Source organism: Zootoca vivipara, chromosome 2, assembly GCF_965207765.1.
Source record: "Zootoca vivipara chromosome 2, rZooViv2.hap1.1, whole genome shotgun sequence".
Classification (NCBI taxonomy): domain Eukaryota; kingdom Metazoa; phylum Chordata; class Lepidosauria; order Squamata; family Lacertidae; genus Zootoca; species Zootoca vivipara.
In genome coordinates this window covers 55,465,489-55,480,962 of record NC_142584.1, presented here as the reverse complement: position 1 = coordinate 55,480,962, position 15,474 = coordinate 55,465,489, and the positions used below count along the sequence as shown (strand labels likewise).

General features: G+C 39.4%; 1 protein-coding gene across 3 annotated transcripts in view; it reads right to left on the bottom strand.

Annotated features, from left to right (window-relative positions):
* Positions 1-2,226: 2,226 nt before the first annotated feature.
* Positions 2,227-15,474, bottom strand: part of SEC24A (SEC24 homolog A, COPII component) — a 33,536-nt gene continuing 20,288 nt past the window's right edge. For all 3 annotated transcript variants that reach the window (XM_035105466.3, XM_088661917.1, XM_088661918.1), the window contains exons 11-23: positions 15,186-15,304; positions 14,250-14,305; positions 12,934-13,140; positions 12,602-12,722; positions 11,802-11,960; positions 10,129-10,302; positions 9,500-9,610; positions 8,896-9,071; positions 8,012-8,149; positions 7,680-7,784; positions 7,439-7,531; positions 5,998-6,101; positions 2,227-5,371 (exon numbers count right to left, since the gene is read on the bottom strand). In XM_035105466.3, the coding sequence (XP_034961357.3) occupies positions 5,257-5,371; positions 5,998-6,101; positions 7,439-7,531; positions 7,680-7,784; positions 8,012-8,149; positions 8,896-9,071; positions 9,500-9,610; positions 10,129-10,302; positions 11,802-11,960; positions 12,602-12,722; positions 12,934-13,140; positions 14,250-14,305; positions 15,186-15,304 (1,678 nt within the window). In that variant the 3' untranslated portion in view covers positions 2,227-5,256. The remainder of the gene's footprint in view (positions 5,372-5,997; positions 6,102-7,438; positions 7,532-7,679; positions 7,785-8,011; positions 8,150-8,895; positions 9,072-9,499; positions 9,611-10,128; positions 10,303-11,801; positions 11,961-12,601; positions 12,723-12,933; positions 13,141-14,249; positions 14,306-15,185; positions 15,305-15,474) is intronic.

Below are 15,474 nucleotides of genomic sequence, written 5' to 3'. Positions count from 1 at the left end.
TCATATGGATAAAAAAAAGTCTAGCAGGTGAGATCATTTGGTCCAGCTAATAACTTAGAAGTTAAAATATTAGTGCCCGTTTCAAAACCCTACTGTTGCAATAAAACATGTCACAATTAGCCACCTCTTCTGTGGCTTAAATTGGTTTTGTCACACCTTTGTAATTGCAATATTTTGATTTAGAGATCACCATATTTCCGTCTGCATATAAAAAGAGACTGCACCATTCTTACTGGAATTCTTGAAGGGTGATTTTAGAATTTCTAAAGCCTTGTCAAGTAATTTGAGAAAGCGGCTGTGTCATTGTGTTAATGTCTTCCAAAGATAACACAAAAACACATACTCAAGCACCTTCCACTTAATTCCATGTGTTCCCATTTTACTTTCTTTCCACTGCTCTCTAGATCCTCAAAACCAATTAGGGGTTGTTGTTTTTGTTTGCTGCACTCACCAGCCCAATCAGCAATCTCTCCATAAACACGCAAGTCTTATACTCACACTTCTATGGTTACAGAAGGAAGGAATGCTGTCCCATTCTGCTATGCTATTATAGACTGATTGTTTCCTAAATGTAGAAATCCTTACAGCTAGAGGATAACATTCATAAATTGCATTAAACCTATGCTTCTCAATTAAACAAAAGACAGCAATAGAGTTGTTATACATTAATTATAGGCATCAAATGAGTGCCAAGGATGTCATGACATGTCTTTTTGTGGGGGTTGTGTATACCTGATAGTTTCTGGTAGTTTTAAAAGTTTTGGTGAAATATACCTTGCCATTGTAAATGTTATTTCCTGAGATTTTGTAAAATCCATGCACCCCCAGATCTTATGCATGTTTACATTACTGTATATTCAGTGGCTGTAATCCAAATAAGCAAGCATAGGATTGTGCATTAACATTTGTACAACATATGAAGCAATTATGCTTTTACTTGCTAATTCTTTTGTCCTTCTTTCCTCCCCTCCTTCTAAATATGTGTTGTGCCAATGGCCATACCACCCCTTAAACAAACTTTTAAAAGTTTTTCCTGGTGTGTGTGTGTGTTATATAATGAGGACATTTGCTCTTTAAGCTCCTTTGTGTGCACTAATGACTCTCTACTTGTAACTTTTTGTGAACAGGGTGGTAGGCAGTATCCCCATGGATACACTAAGTCCAACTAAGGCATCTGGAGCACTAGATCAGTTTAGATTATTGCAACCTAAGGGTGTTGGGCAGGGACGCGGGTGGCGCTGTGGGTTAAACCACAGAGCCTAGGGCTTGCTGATCAGAAGGTCGGCGGTTCGAATCCCCGCGATGGGGGTGAGCTCCCATTGTTGTTGTTGTTGTTGTTTAGTCGTGTCCGACTCTTCGTGACCCCATGGACCATAGCACGGCAGGCACTCCTGTCTTGCACTGCCTCCCGCAGTGTGGTCAAACTCATGTTCGTAGCTTCGAGAACACTGTCCAACCATCTCGTCCTCTGTCGTCCCCTTCTCCTAGTGCCGAGCTCCCATTACTCGGTCCCAGCTCCTGTCAACCTAGCAGTTCGAAAGCACATCAAAGTGCAAGTAGATAAATAGGTACCACTCCAAGTGGGAAGGTAAACAGCGTTTCCGTGCGCTGCTCTGGTTTGCCAGAAGCAGCTTTGCCATGCTAGCCACATGACCTGGAAGCTATACGCCGGCTCCCTCGGCCAATAATGCGAGATGAGCGCGCAACCCCAGAGTCGGTCATGACTGGACCTAATGGTCAGGGGTCCTGTTACCTTTACCTTTAAGGGTGTTGGGCAAGCTGCTTAGAGGAGTGTAGCTGACCACAGGCCTCATTCTCCCTTGCTGATTCTGGCTTCTTAGAGCAGGGAGTTGATTAGGCGGGCTCAGGAAGTGATTAATGCTTCAATAGAGTGAGGAGTACCATCTTTCTTAAAGGAAACAAAATAAAAAAAATCCTTCCAGTAGCACCTTAGAGACCAACTATGTTTGTCATTGGTGTGAGCATCTCCTCAAGAAAGCCTACTTGGACCCAGAAGTGTTAATATATTGCCCAATGGTGAATATTTCCTTTGGGGGCAAGGTGGTCAGGAAGGTGGTTGGCAGTCCAGCTTCAGGCATACTTGGTAGAAAACTGATTACTTGGATCCATTCCAGTCTGGCTTCAAGCCTGGCTATGGCACTGATACTGCCAGGTTCTCTGTGGCGTCCAACCTCTGTTTGTAAAAAGGACTGATGAAGTTCTGTGTGAGCTCTTTCAATTAATTTTATTGAGTAGCCAAATTTGATAAATTAGCACAGCTAAAATAAGCATTTGCATGTGTTACAAATGACTTTATACAGGAATAAAACAGTGAAAATTACAAACTGTAAAAAGGGGAACAAGTAAAACCTTGCCTCCGATTTCAGAAGAGCATGGTTTACAATTTCACACCAAATATCAATGTCTGAGTTCAGAAAACAAGGATTAATATTACAATATTTTACACTACTTTACAAAATCAAATTTACTACGTAAGGATTTAATCTGTAACTGGTGGACAGAAGCTTTATGTCACATTTGATGGTCCCTTCACATTCTGTATGATTATATATTCTGTTAAATTAATTTTGAATAAAAATAAACCTCATCATTATTGCAAATTATGAAATTACAGAAATGTAAAGGCTAATTAAAACGGATGGTTTTGATGCTGACTGAATTTAACATATCCATCAATCATACTAAATTGTTTAAAAATCTTAAAAATAGAAAAATAGAGAACATCTGTTGTGAACTGCCACGCTAAGATGGAAGCATCAGGGACATTCTTACCTAGTTAAGTTGTTACAGATCTTAAAAGAGACAGCTGTAAGTAAAAGTATAGCATAGGCAATTTTACACATACCGGTAGGTCTGCCCTGCAATCCCTATTATTAAAAAGGAGTACAACTTGAAGCAGATGTAGTTTTGTCCATCATGAGGAAAATTAGAAAATTCAATATTGCAAAAAAGAGCATGAACATTCTAAAAAGCATTCCTATCCAGACAGTATAATGTGCTCACCATCTTTTTTATTTTTGTTAAAGAGGTGGGGATTAGGGATTTATTCTTGACATCATTTTCTCCCTCAGTTAGGCTAGTTCAGTCAAGGCCTATCATCCTGTCTTACATGAAGTGAAACCACGTTTGAAATACACACACACCGCGACACACACTTCAAACTAAGTATCTTTGTGCACAGGAGATAGCTGGGCATGGTGCTACAATTAAGGGCCCCCCCCCCCAAGGAGTGCAATCAAACCTGGCGACACCAGTTATCTTTTCAAAATATTATGCACGCAGCATAGGGAGCAGTTATTCACCCCAAGGGGTGCTGGATGCATTTGTTATCCATGCACAGTATCTGTGCCTATACCAGAAAAATAATCTAAGCACACAAGCCTGTTTCTATGTACGAATTCTTCTTGATATATTTTGTACACTTTTGTTTAGAAGAGTCAATGGAACTATGGTCAAAATAATAATGTTCAGGTTTTGATTTCCAGTACTCACAAGCACACACTGCATTATGATCACATGCTGAAAATGTGCATTTCATTCTTATAGCAACTTCCATAACTGAATTACTACTTAAAAAAATGAATGACACCAGCAATAAGGAGCTTCTCTTTTGCAGATTTCAACAGGTATTTTAATCCGTTTTGAAGAGGAAGATTCCCCCCCACCTGTAACATGACAGTAAACAATTCTATAAGCAACTTTTTATAGACCACTCTGACACACTGGATAGATTAGCAGACAATGTTGTTAGAAGTAGATAAGAGTTGGTATTCCGATTCGAAATGCTGGTTTATAAACACCACAGTTCTTTAGAGAACTTTAGTGGCTTTTTGTGCATGTAATGCTTACCCATGCCCGTCACTGAGGACATTTCAGTTAATCTTCTATAATTGAACAAAAGCAATGGTCCGAAAAAATGGCTGCAAAGTATCATTCCACAAAGGGAACACCAAGGAAGAAGTGCAATGGAAATCTATTTCCGATCCACTTTTCTTGGGAGAGGAGAAGAGGTGTGAGAGAAAATAGAAATCCAAGACAGCTACAAGTTGAAGTTCTACCATGGATGAAGGATGATACTAATGCTGGCTGCTTGTGTGGTGATTTACATAGACATATCATAAAAAAAACACTAATGCTGTTTGCCATGATTTATTTCACAGTAGTTTCCTGTGTATGAGTAAAACTAACATTAATTATTCTTGCTTATACTATGCAGAACTTGGGATTTTGCCTATTAAGCAGGATTTCTGAAATCTTTTCCCATTAAAGCCACAAAAATTCTTCCCTGCATTTTTTCAATTTTAAATGGCAGCATGTTAGATGCTCATCTGGATTTTAGACAAGTTACTCAACACTGTTTTTATCGTGATGATTATGGCTTAGTGTCACCATTAAGCACTCGTATTAAAAATCTTAACTGAATATAAAAATGTGACTTTATATTTAATCAAATGCAATCCATGACTTTTGGTTGGGCAGTCTGTTCCCCTATTTACTTTCAATTAATGAATTAAGACTTACACACATCATGTTACTATCGAAGACGAGTATCCATGGTCACCATTTCTGTAGCCGATTCAGGCCATGTGATTATAATTCTCAATGGACATAGTGCAAGTTCATGGTTCTTTCAGGTACTAGAATACTGGTGCATCTTAAAGCTTTTTAAATGAATTGTTTCATATTCATTTAAATCCAGCCAGATCATTTCACGTTTACTCTGCCTTGCTTATCATAATCCATTTTGAAAAGCACTAGAAACTAAGTTCATTAAATATTTTGTTCACAACGAATTGTTTCATTGCTTCTTTAAAAATGTATTTTTTAAAAAAAATTAGTGATACATATTGTATAAATCAAGACAATATAGTTTCCCTGCAACTCAGTCTTGGGAGGTTTGAAATATAGCAGCAAAACAAAGCAGAAAAACAAAAAAGTTAGAAACATAATATTTTGAACAAAAAAAATCTTTTATAAAGGTTCATCTCTTCAATATTGCCTTTATAATGCTACTTACAGTGAAACATTCTGCAGCAAATTAAAAAGGCATCCAACATGTTCAAATGGATTTTAATTGTTTGAAGTACAAGATTTGGTGGTCCTTTATTTGCTTTGTTTTTCCTTTCTTTCTGAAAATCACAGTGAGATTCTCATCAACTGCATCAGGCCAAAAACTTTATAGGAACATTACAAGCACAAGTGTTCTGTATGCAGGAACGGTCCTTTGAAAGGGGTTCATTTATTCACTTGCTGCTGAATATGCAAAAGGAACTCATAGTATGATAATGCAGATTCTGTTCTGTCTTCTATCATATTTTGCAGGAAACTTGGTTTCCATGGACTTTCATCCCTTAAAAATAAAAGCAAACAGAATTTCATGAGCATCAACATTTTTTAATGCTTCATTTCTAGAAAATATTTACAATGTGAATTGTCTGATAAAAGCAAAATCCATTTGGTTAACATGTCGGGAATCTACAGCCTTAAAGATGCTCATGCTGTTTGCATGGGCATAAACTCTGATACATACATGGATCGGAGGAAGCAAATACTTCTTCATTCATGGCAGCACCTGGGGCAGCCCTGTAGCTGTTCTTGCTATTGAAATGGAAGAGAACTACTGGCTTGTGTGGGAATTCCATGTTTGCCACAAGACTGGCCATTTCAGGTAAGTACTTAAGGGTCTGAGCACCCCTCCATTTGTACATCCCTTAACACTCCCCATATGCCACCAAATATCAGTGTTGCTATCCCTTTTTACTTTCATTGAATGTGGTCTCACTCTATCTCTGCCAGAAGCAAGCAGGCAGAGAATGAATGTTCCTCATTTTAATAGGTGGGGGCATGCAATAGAGGAAGTCTGTAACTAAGCTGTTCGCAGAGAGCCAGTTGCTACCTGTCCCAGGTGAGCAGCAAGCTGCACGGCTACTAGGTCTGTATGCTGATGTAGTCTTCTCATATAAAAATGCCACTTACCTTAAAATATACAATATAGGAAAGAAGGGCCTTTGCTCCCTCAGCCAAGAGATAAAAGCAAGCATTCTAGAAGACTCAGCCGTATCAAGTTCTGGAAGTTGTGTCTGTCACAAAAAGAGCTACTGTGAATGCCAATCAAAAATAATATCTAAAGTATTCAGGTTATATATATTCAGATATATTCAGGTTGACATTGGCCCCCATATACCTGCAAGAATATGCATAACGCCCATTTGTTTGAAGGAGGCAAAAACTGTACCCACTGCATTTTTTCAGGCACTGCTGCTCAAGTAAACCTGCGTTGTGCAAAATGCCATTAGCAGTCTGTCAGCAACCCACTATAAATAAACCATGATGCAAGAGCAGCCCTTCTGAAACTTAAAAGATTTAATTCAGCAGTAGGATTCACTCTCTGCACCGTTCTTTATCTTCAACTCCTGGCTAACTGGTCGTCAACAATGTGTATACTTAAACAAAGAGACCTTCCATGGTGTTCACTTGCATGTGCAACAGAAATTCGCTTGTGCAAGAGGATTCCCACCCCCACGCTCTGGAAGCTCCTCCAACTCTCCAGCGCACATTTTGGGGTGCATGGAACAGGAGGAGAGGGGAAAGCTGCAGTTCGCAAGTGGACACCTCCTTGCACTCCATTGGATCCTATCCCAAATGTCTCCTTCAGGACTGGAAGTGGATCCCTCAATCACCTGACGCCATTGTGACATCATGTGACAACGTCAAAGGGACTTGCCTCTAAAGTCCCTATGCAAGCAATTTCTGTACCATCCACTTGCAAACAGCCTCACAAATGATGGTAGCTCACACCAGATGTCACAAATGACGTTGGAATGGAACTGGTGAGCAGGCCCACAGTCTGGAGATTCCCTACCCTCAGGCCTACATAGTGGGAAATCTTTGAGGAAACATTTTTATTCCCCTAAATAAGGAGATGCAGGGTGTATTCAACATTGTGTTAAGCGGATCATTCTATCAGTTTAAGGGTTTCTCCTCATGCAATGGAACCATCTCCTCTTCTCCTCTGCCTGCACAAACCCTTAAATCTGCTCTGGGGGCTTTCTAAACTCTCTGGAGCCGATCTAGAGGAAAGACACCCCTCTGCACTAGTGCAACTATTTCACTGAATGCTGCCCACAAATTCAGACACTTGTGAGGGATATCTATAGATTAGAACAGGTGAAGTGAGCTGCCTCTAAGCCAATCCTTAAAAACACTGCAGTTTCCACAGCAGGAATTTTAATTGTGTAGCTTAACTTTGTCATGTAGTTCTAAGGAGCCAGAAGTTCTTTTGAATTACAAGGCAATCCCCGCTTAGGTGGGGGTTCCATTCCGGGATGTGCAGAGGTCCATTTTGGCCCTGTTCTGCCCCTGCCCCGCCCCCTTTTGGCACTGTGCACCCGTGTGGGAGTTGCCTGTACATTCTTACCATATTGTGTGGTATTGATGCATAGTGTGGAACTCCAAGGACACGGCTGATAAAGTTCTGCCCACAATTCTTTCCAACCCACAAAAACATCACCTGTAAAGACAGACATGGATAACCAGAAAAAATTACTCTGTGCATTTTATTTCTTTCATACACTTTCTGACAAATGACAACAATGAAGCTTCAAAGAGAATGAGCCACATGTTGCACACAATACGAATATTACCAGAATGTAACTTACAGAGCCAGCATCCATAAGGTAGGCACCATCTCTATTTATCTTCTCCACAGACAGCTGGAGAATGGGAGGTTGAGGTATTGTTTTGTCATTGACGTTGAGGGCTCCCTAAAGAAATAGGCATATAATGGATAAGATATGGAGAGGCTACAGGTCAGATCTTGATTAACAATAGGAATAAAGACCTTTATCATGTGTAAAAAGCCACAATGTACTGACCTGTATGTTCCAACTGCATTGTACCCTTCATGATAATTAACCTTAATCATGGCAAAACCTTACTGAGGCCTAAGAGGTGGTGTTTACAGGCACAATTTAGAGAAATATGATCATACCTCGTCTGTGAGATTGTCGATTCGGTATAAATTAGGATGCATCATAAGCATGAGGTACACTAAAGGTTGGTTCTTCACTTGACACATGGTAAAGATGCGATCATCTAAACGTATGTTTGTCCCAGTTTGGAATGCTTTCTGTGAATAAAAGTAGCATTGTTACCACATCCATTACTCAGGAAGTAAACATACACAGCATAGCATACAATTTATATCCCATTTGGTAATATATGTAAGAGAGGAAGATGAAAGGACATCTCAGAGGGCAGCACATCAAGAGCTACGGGTTGCAGGCAAGCCTACACTCAGAATCTAGAATTTCGGCATATCCAACAAAATTGTTCTGTTAGCACCTGTGCAATGAGACTTTATCTCCTCACACACATAAACCCATCTGCCCCAGAGGATTGGGGAAAACCCCTGGAATAGATTTAGGGAGGCAGGGGGACACAGGGAGAAGCAGTCTGTTGTGCAGGCAGAAATCTTTGCAGGGGATAGGACAACTTTGCTGGCAAATCTGTGTTCTGCTTATTTGTATAAAATTCATGTTGTGTTTGATACAGTCTGATTTAAATACAATTAATAAATTTGAAAGTGCAACAGCAACAAACACTAATCAATCTAGAAGGCAGGATTCATTAGTCTAAATCCAGAGGGCCAGTTTCTCCTCACACACCAGGACTTGAGGAACAACTTCCTATCATAACCTGCTGTCAAAAAGCTTTAACCACAACTTGTAAAGTTTCAGGGAAGCCAAAATGGAACACTGAAAAACTGCTGGAGCTGCAGTGGACAGAAGAAATGGCAAAAGCCAGTGTTTCCATGTATTTTGGTGCACCTTCATATCCTGGATATTATGTTTTAAATTTCACTTTTGTCCTTACCTGCTTTAAGAGAGCCAGCACGTAAAGTGGGAAGAGACGTAATGAAATCGGAACCATGAGTCCAGGCTGCTGAATGGTTAGGACAGAGGACCGGTATGCAGACAGGGAATCTATTACAGCATTCACCAGTGCATCTCGAGCATCACTCAGGCTAGCAGTAACTGACCGGTCAACAGCTAAAGAAAAAAAGTACATACTGATTTTGGCTACTAAGTTAGGCGTTCTTGATGATCTATGGTGCTACAGTTGCTTAAGACTCTCTCTCTCTCTCTCTCTCTCTCTCTCTCTCTCTCTCTCTCTCTCTCTCTCACACACACACACACACACACACACACACACACACACAGACAAACAAAGCTAGAAAGAATGCAAACCAGAGATGGCAGAATGCCAGCCCTTCACACAGTGAGTCATTGTTCCAGCCACTTGAACCCACACAGCTATAGCAGAATGTTATGCATTCTATGTCAATACAAACCGAAAACATTCACCACCACCTTCAGTATCTCAAGAGCAATATGGCGGTAATAAAATAACAATTGTTCAGACATTATTATTTAAAACTAGAAATACCTTACATTCAGAAAACCACCAAAGCACGTACCCATATTGGCTAGCAGTCCGGTAATTGCTTGCACATCAGCTCCCAAATAAACATCACTCAGCTGGCTAACAACTGGTAAGCACAACGTGTGAACACGAATCCTCCTTTCACCTGTACAGGAAATCCATAACATCAGAGCTGCATTTAACAAATGTGTCCAGGTGATGCTTCAGAAACTTTCACAGATGTAGCCCAACATTATAATTAATAGGTTTTTTTTTCACCTTAACGTAGTTATTCACATAAGTCAAATACAGATTGCAGTTTTTCAACCAAACTTCCACAGGGGACACTTTAGAAGAAAAATAATAGAACTTTAGGTTTGGAAGGGACTCGGAGCGTCATCTAGTCCAACCCCCTGCAATGCAGGAATCTCAACATAGAATCATAGAATTGTAAATACTACAATTGTCCATATTCAGTTTAAACAGTCGTTCTATTTAAAAATGTGTATTCTGGCCTGGAGTTCATTAATGCAGTAATGAAAAAACTACAAACAAGCCAGTGCGTGCTAATTAGTCAGACTCAAGACCAATTAATTTTATCTTCACAAAAAATGCAGATCAACAAGCATGTATGTATATTGTAGCAGATACTACTAGTGGCAATTGATGCCATGACACCCTTACCTTTACTAGATGTATAGAGGAGAGCTGACTGGAAGCAGACAACCTGCATGTCTGTGAGATTCTCCTCTACTGACATCTGTACCGCATATCCTGCATCAGGGTTCACATTGGGTAAAGACAACAGATCGGTTGAACGTACAAAGAAGTTGCCATGGAAGGTATGAATCGAAAGGCCTATGGAAGAGAAAAGTGTTTCAGGAATACTATTTCAACTCAAATCTTGCACAATCACTTTGACTGCGTTGTCTCCTTAATGCTGAATACTAATATTACTTTTTAAACTAATGTTGCTTTGACTTCTTGCAAAGAAAGTCATAAGCATGTCTGAAAGCTGCTGAAGTTCAGTAATTTATCCAGTTCTCCAGCATCAGACCAGCCTTAGGCAGTGCCACTAAACACCTGTTTACTGGGTGTCCTCTATTCAGAGAACTTGTATAATGTAATGGCTGAGATCCAAAGGGCCATATGTGATATTCCATGGACATACTGATACTGTCTGACACCCATTTCCACTATAAACTCTCACATTGCTGAAAAACTTTATTAGAGAAATTTTTAACTTAAGTGCAAAGGGCAACAATCCTTCTGTGCTGATGTGGAAGCTATTTTGGCACATGCAGAGGGCTCTTTGGACCAAGCCAATGTCTCAAAGTCTCAGTCTCAGTGACTAAACAGATAAGTAGCACAATATCTTAAAGAATAATTACACACATGTATTAACACTTGCATTATCACAGGGAGTCAGTCAAGTCCTGTAAGGGGGACTAAGGTAAATACAATAATGCTCTCAAAATAAAATAATGCTCTCAAAATAAAAGACAGAGAAGCAACTCCATTACTATTTCACCTGATCTTGATTTAAAGATTAACACTCAGGGGATGGTCTCACTTTATTAACAAATTTTTCCACTGGCAGAACTGTCTGAAGGTTATTTTTAACTAGACTTGGTAGACTCTATATGTAAATCCAGGGCAAGCTCACACAAACAAACATTTACCTATTCCAAGGCTAGTTAGTTCAAGAATATTCTCTCTCTCTTTAATTTTGTTTTATTTGTTTTCAAAAGTAAGTAACAAATAGACAAAGATGCTATTTTTTGTATAAGGAAGGATTTAAAGACCTGTATCCATTAAAACTGAAGAGGCAGAAATCCAACTCTAGGGAAGTGGGAACTGCTTCCTGACTCCAAATTAAACACATCCAAGTCTTTTCTTTTTGAGAAACAGCTTACTCATAGGGTTCCCAGACTCAATAGAGGACAGGACTTCTGTGCCTTTAATTGCCCTGCTCTCTTTTGAGTCTGGAAACCTTAAAGAGAAACCAGCAGACCCTTTGTTTAATTTCCAAGCAAAGGGTCTGCTGGTTTCTCTTTAAGGTTTCCAGACTCAAAGAGAGCAGGGCAATTAAAGGCACAGAAGTCCTGTCCTCTACTGAGTCTGGCAACCCTACCTACTCGTCGACAGAGAGAACCACCACCCAGTATTCTGGACCACTGGATCACAACACACTGGGAGAATCTAATACATTCAGAGATGCATGTTCACTGTTCTAAATATTCTAAATTCACGATGCTAAGCTTTTAAATATTTGCATGTGCGCTTCTGCCAATTACTTATTTGGGCACTTATGGAAGCACTGCTTTGCTTAACATTAGCCAATTAAATTGTCTGACCTTTCGTACACCTTATTCGCATGACAGCCTCAAAACCAATCTTCCGAGTCAAGTATCGTTTCAGCTCTTTCTGTAGTTTCTCCACCAGAAGAGGATTGTGTTGTTGATGGTAAGATGGGTAGTAATAGACACTACCAGCTGAATACCTTGATATACAACCTAAAAATAAAAATCCAAGGAAAAATTGAAGGAACAAACTACTGTACACTTGCAGGGGTGCCCAAACTTTTTTTCAAAGAGGGCCGGATTTGATGAAGTGAAGATGTGTGAGGGCCGACCAAAGTTGTTTTTTTGGACATGCCTGATACAGTCAACACAATAAATACAATCTAACGTTGATAAGTATCAAGATTTGTACTAACAGTATTGGGAGAAGGTATTTTAGAATATTGTAGAAATGTTACAGTAAGCCCACAACTTATGCACATTTAACTTGTGCGCATTCAGCTTTATGCACATGGCAAATACATATATATATTTTAAAGAAAAAAGATGGAATGGGCCAGAGGTTCTGGGAAAAATGACTGGCAATCACACTCACAAATGAATCCGGTGTGTTTTAACTATACGTAATTTTGGCTTTAGGCATGATCCCCAGAATGGAAACCCGTCCCCCCCCCCCCCCCGTGTAAGTTGCGGGCTTATTGCATTAAAATTTAACTTCCTATACTCTAACGGGAACCCACCATTAAGATTCAGTTTTTACTATTTAAAACACATTGTTAAAACGATCATGCTGATTTCTTTTCCTTTTTACAATGAGACATCATGAAACGCAAATGTGAAAATACCTTACTTACCTAATGAAGCCAAGTCAGAGTACTGCCCGCTAAGGAGGAACAGGTCAACTGCAACCTGCTGTCCAGAACAGTCCAAGGCCAACTTTTTATAGAAGTCAGTAGATGGTGTAAGATGGATGTCCTGGTTAAAAAAAACAAAGTGATAAAATTTCAACATACATATTTCTGCTGTTCTCCATAAACTCGCATGGATTGAAGCAGTAGCTCTACTTATCCATAAAAGAGACTGGGCATGGGTTCAAAACGGTGTTTTGAAGGATGCAATTGCAGCCAGTAAGGCATGTTAAATGAAGGGTTACTTAAAGAATACATAGAAAGCAGCTTTTGCTAACCTTTGCAGCTGCTTTTTGGTTAGGCTCTTCCCGAGGTTTGAGCACACCCACTCCTACAGTTGGAAGTTGTGTCTGGAAGACAGAAATCCGACCACCAGTGGGGGACATCAATTTAAAGGCAGCCTGTAGTGCAGGTCCCAGAGCACTCTGAGTTTCCAGGGAGTTAGTAAACATTTGAGGCAAAGTTTTCAATAAATCTTGAATTAGCTGGGGAAGGGGGAAATAAGAGCATTAGAATATTCAAAAGACATGACTCCCAAAGAATTCAAAATTTCATTAGAAGCATTCATAAAAAAGACATTTTGTTAGCAAATTGTAAGCCTTGCCATTTTATAGCAACTGGTCTCTGAAGATTCCCAACCCACCCAACCCCTTCCATGATACACATTCTTTCAAAATCAAACATAACCCCACAAATTCAAATAACTTTCCTTTCTGTCTTTCACATACTTGTCCAAAAATGTGGTCCCAATCTCCAGCCCATTACTATCCTCGCCTCCCTGAATATAATTTCAAGATATGCTTCATTAGTTGCAACACAGGTGGGGCGTTGGATAAACAGAATTTGGGATTTTTTGGGGGGGGGGTAGTTATTGTGCCTATAGTGTATTCACCAAGGGTATGAGCTTAAAAGCAATGCTAAATTCCTGAAGTGGAATCTTATATAGAAACACTTTAATATGGATTTAAGTCCTCTTGATTAGTATTACAAACTATCTGTGCTTTAAAGCAGTCTTGCAACTCCAGTAATATGCATTATATCCTACCTATTCTCAAGCAAGCACACATGGAACTTTGGTTTGTATCAGACTATATGGCAGCATAATCTAATAAAACTGAAGACTTGAATATTTTGGGAAACACTAATACCACATGATTTGATAATTTGGGAATCACCTGTTTATACCATATTTGGTTTCTTCTAGAAAGAGGGAATCTATACCAAACACAAATGAAGCATAAAGAAAATATTTTTTTTAAAAAAAGCATTACTTTGAAGATAAAAAATGGACACCACTGATTTAAAAGGATTTCAAACTGAACATGTTCAACTATAACTGTTAAAAGTTTCAGAAGTCAGCTCCCCCCACTCCCTCAAATTCAGATTAGTGGTTTTATCATTTATTCGTTTTTTAAGAAAAGATGTTGCCTAGTCAGTTGCCAAAGAACTTTGCACTGTACATATTTGCGCAGTGGGCAAAAAACTTTAGCTCATAGCCTTATAAGGGCTAGGGGAAAATGATAAAAAGGACAGAGTTAAATGACATCTGTTTTAAATATATACTTGCATAATGACTGCATAGTATTAATCATACCTCTTTACTTTCATTTAAGTTTACTAGTAGGTTTTCCGGCATTGGGATGAACACTTCTGCAAGAAAAATAAAAATGTGATGAAAGCTCTCTGAATCAGTTTGACTAATTAAGAAGTATTCTTAAATATTCCCCACATCTATGAAATGCATTAAGTGCTTGTAAAGCATTCTCTCCAAAATAGTCCAGGCAGGCAGGCAGGAAATATCAGACTCTTTCACAGCAACAGACACTTCAGTCAAGGATATGGCATGCAACTGGACATCTTTAGACTGTCCACTAAGAAAAATCCTTTAGCAGAACGGGTTGGTTTAGCTGCTTTAGCAATTTTCCTACACACAAAAAATGGCACCTCTGCAGGAAAATGAAAAGTTGGTTTTACTGCAAAGTTCCATTCTTGTATGTCAGCAGGAAGCAGTTAACCCTTTCTCCAGTCAAAGGCAAGACCAACAACTTTGATGTCCCTTCCAAGAGGAATGAATGACCCCAGCAATTAGAAAGCCCAGGTAAAAAGTTGCTTAATGAACACAGAAATGGATAAAAATGAAGATGCAAAAGCCTTGAGAGTGGCAAGTGAGGTGCTCCATCCCATTCTTGTAAAAAAAGGTGGTTTGACCCATACTGAAAAAGGCAGCTTCTGGGGTGGCAATGGCACAAGGATGTCCCATGTGCTGATTCAGGCAGCCTTTTTCAGGAAGCAGCAGTGCCTCAATTTCCCCTTTTTTGGAGTAGACAAGTGACAGGAGAGAGTCATTGCCCTTTCCTTTGAAATGGGCTGTAATATCTGAGGAAGCAAGTGAAAGAGCAGCCTCCCTGCACCTCTGCAGCAGCAAGTCTATTATACCAGTTCTGATCTAGGACCCTGCTCTAGGAATCACAAAGCAAACTTCATAAAAGCATACTTCATAAATCTAATGCTACAGATTATTTCTACATACCTTCAATATCGGAAACTATCAACATCTGGGGCTGAGAGAGACCTTCCTGAAGGCTATAGAAATGGATTGTGCTGTCAAATGTTATAAAGCCTATTTTTGTTCTCGTGTTTCCTGGAAGTCTGAAAATTAAACATAGAAACTTAGTATCGTGTTTAATAAGGCCCTATGTGCACATTCATGTCAGATAGATGTATTTTCTTTGGGAATAAATGTTTGTAATGCATTACCCTCTGGTTAATGCTTTGTTTTTCTTGCAAACAGCTATCAAAATGTCATTCAGGGTGGCAGC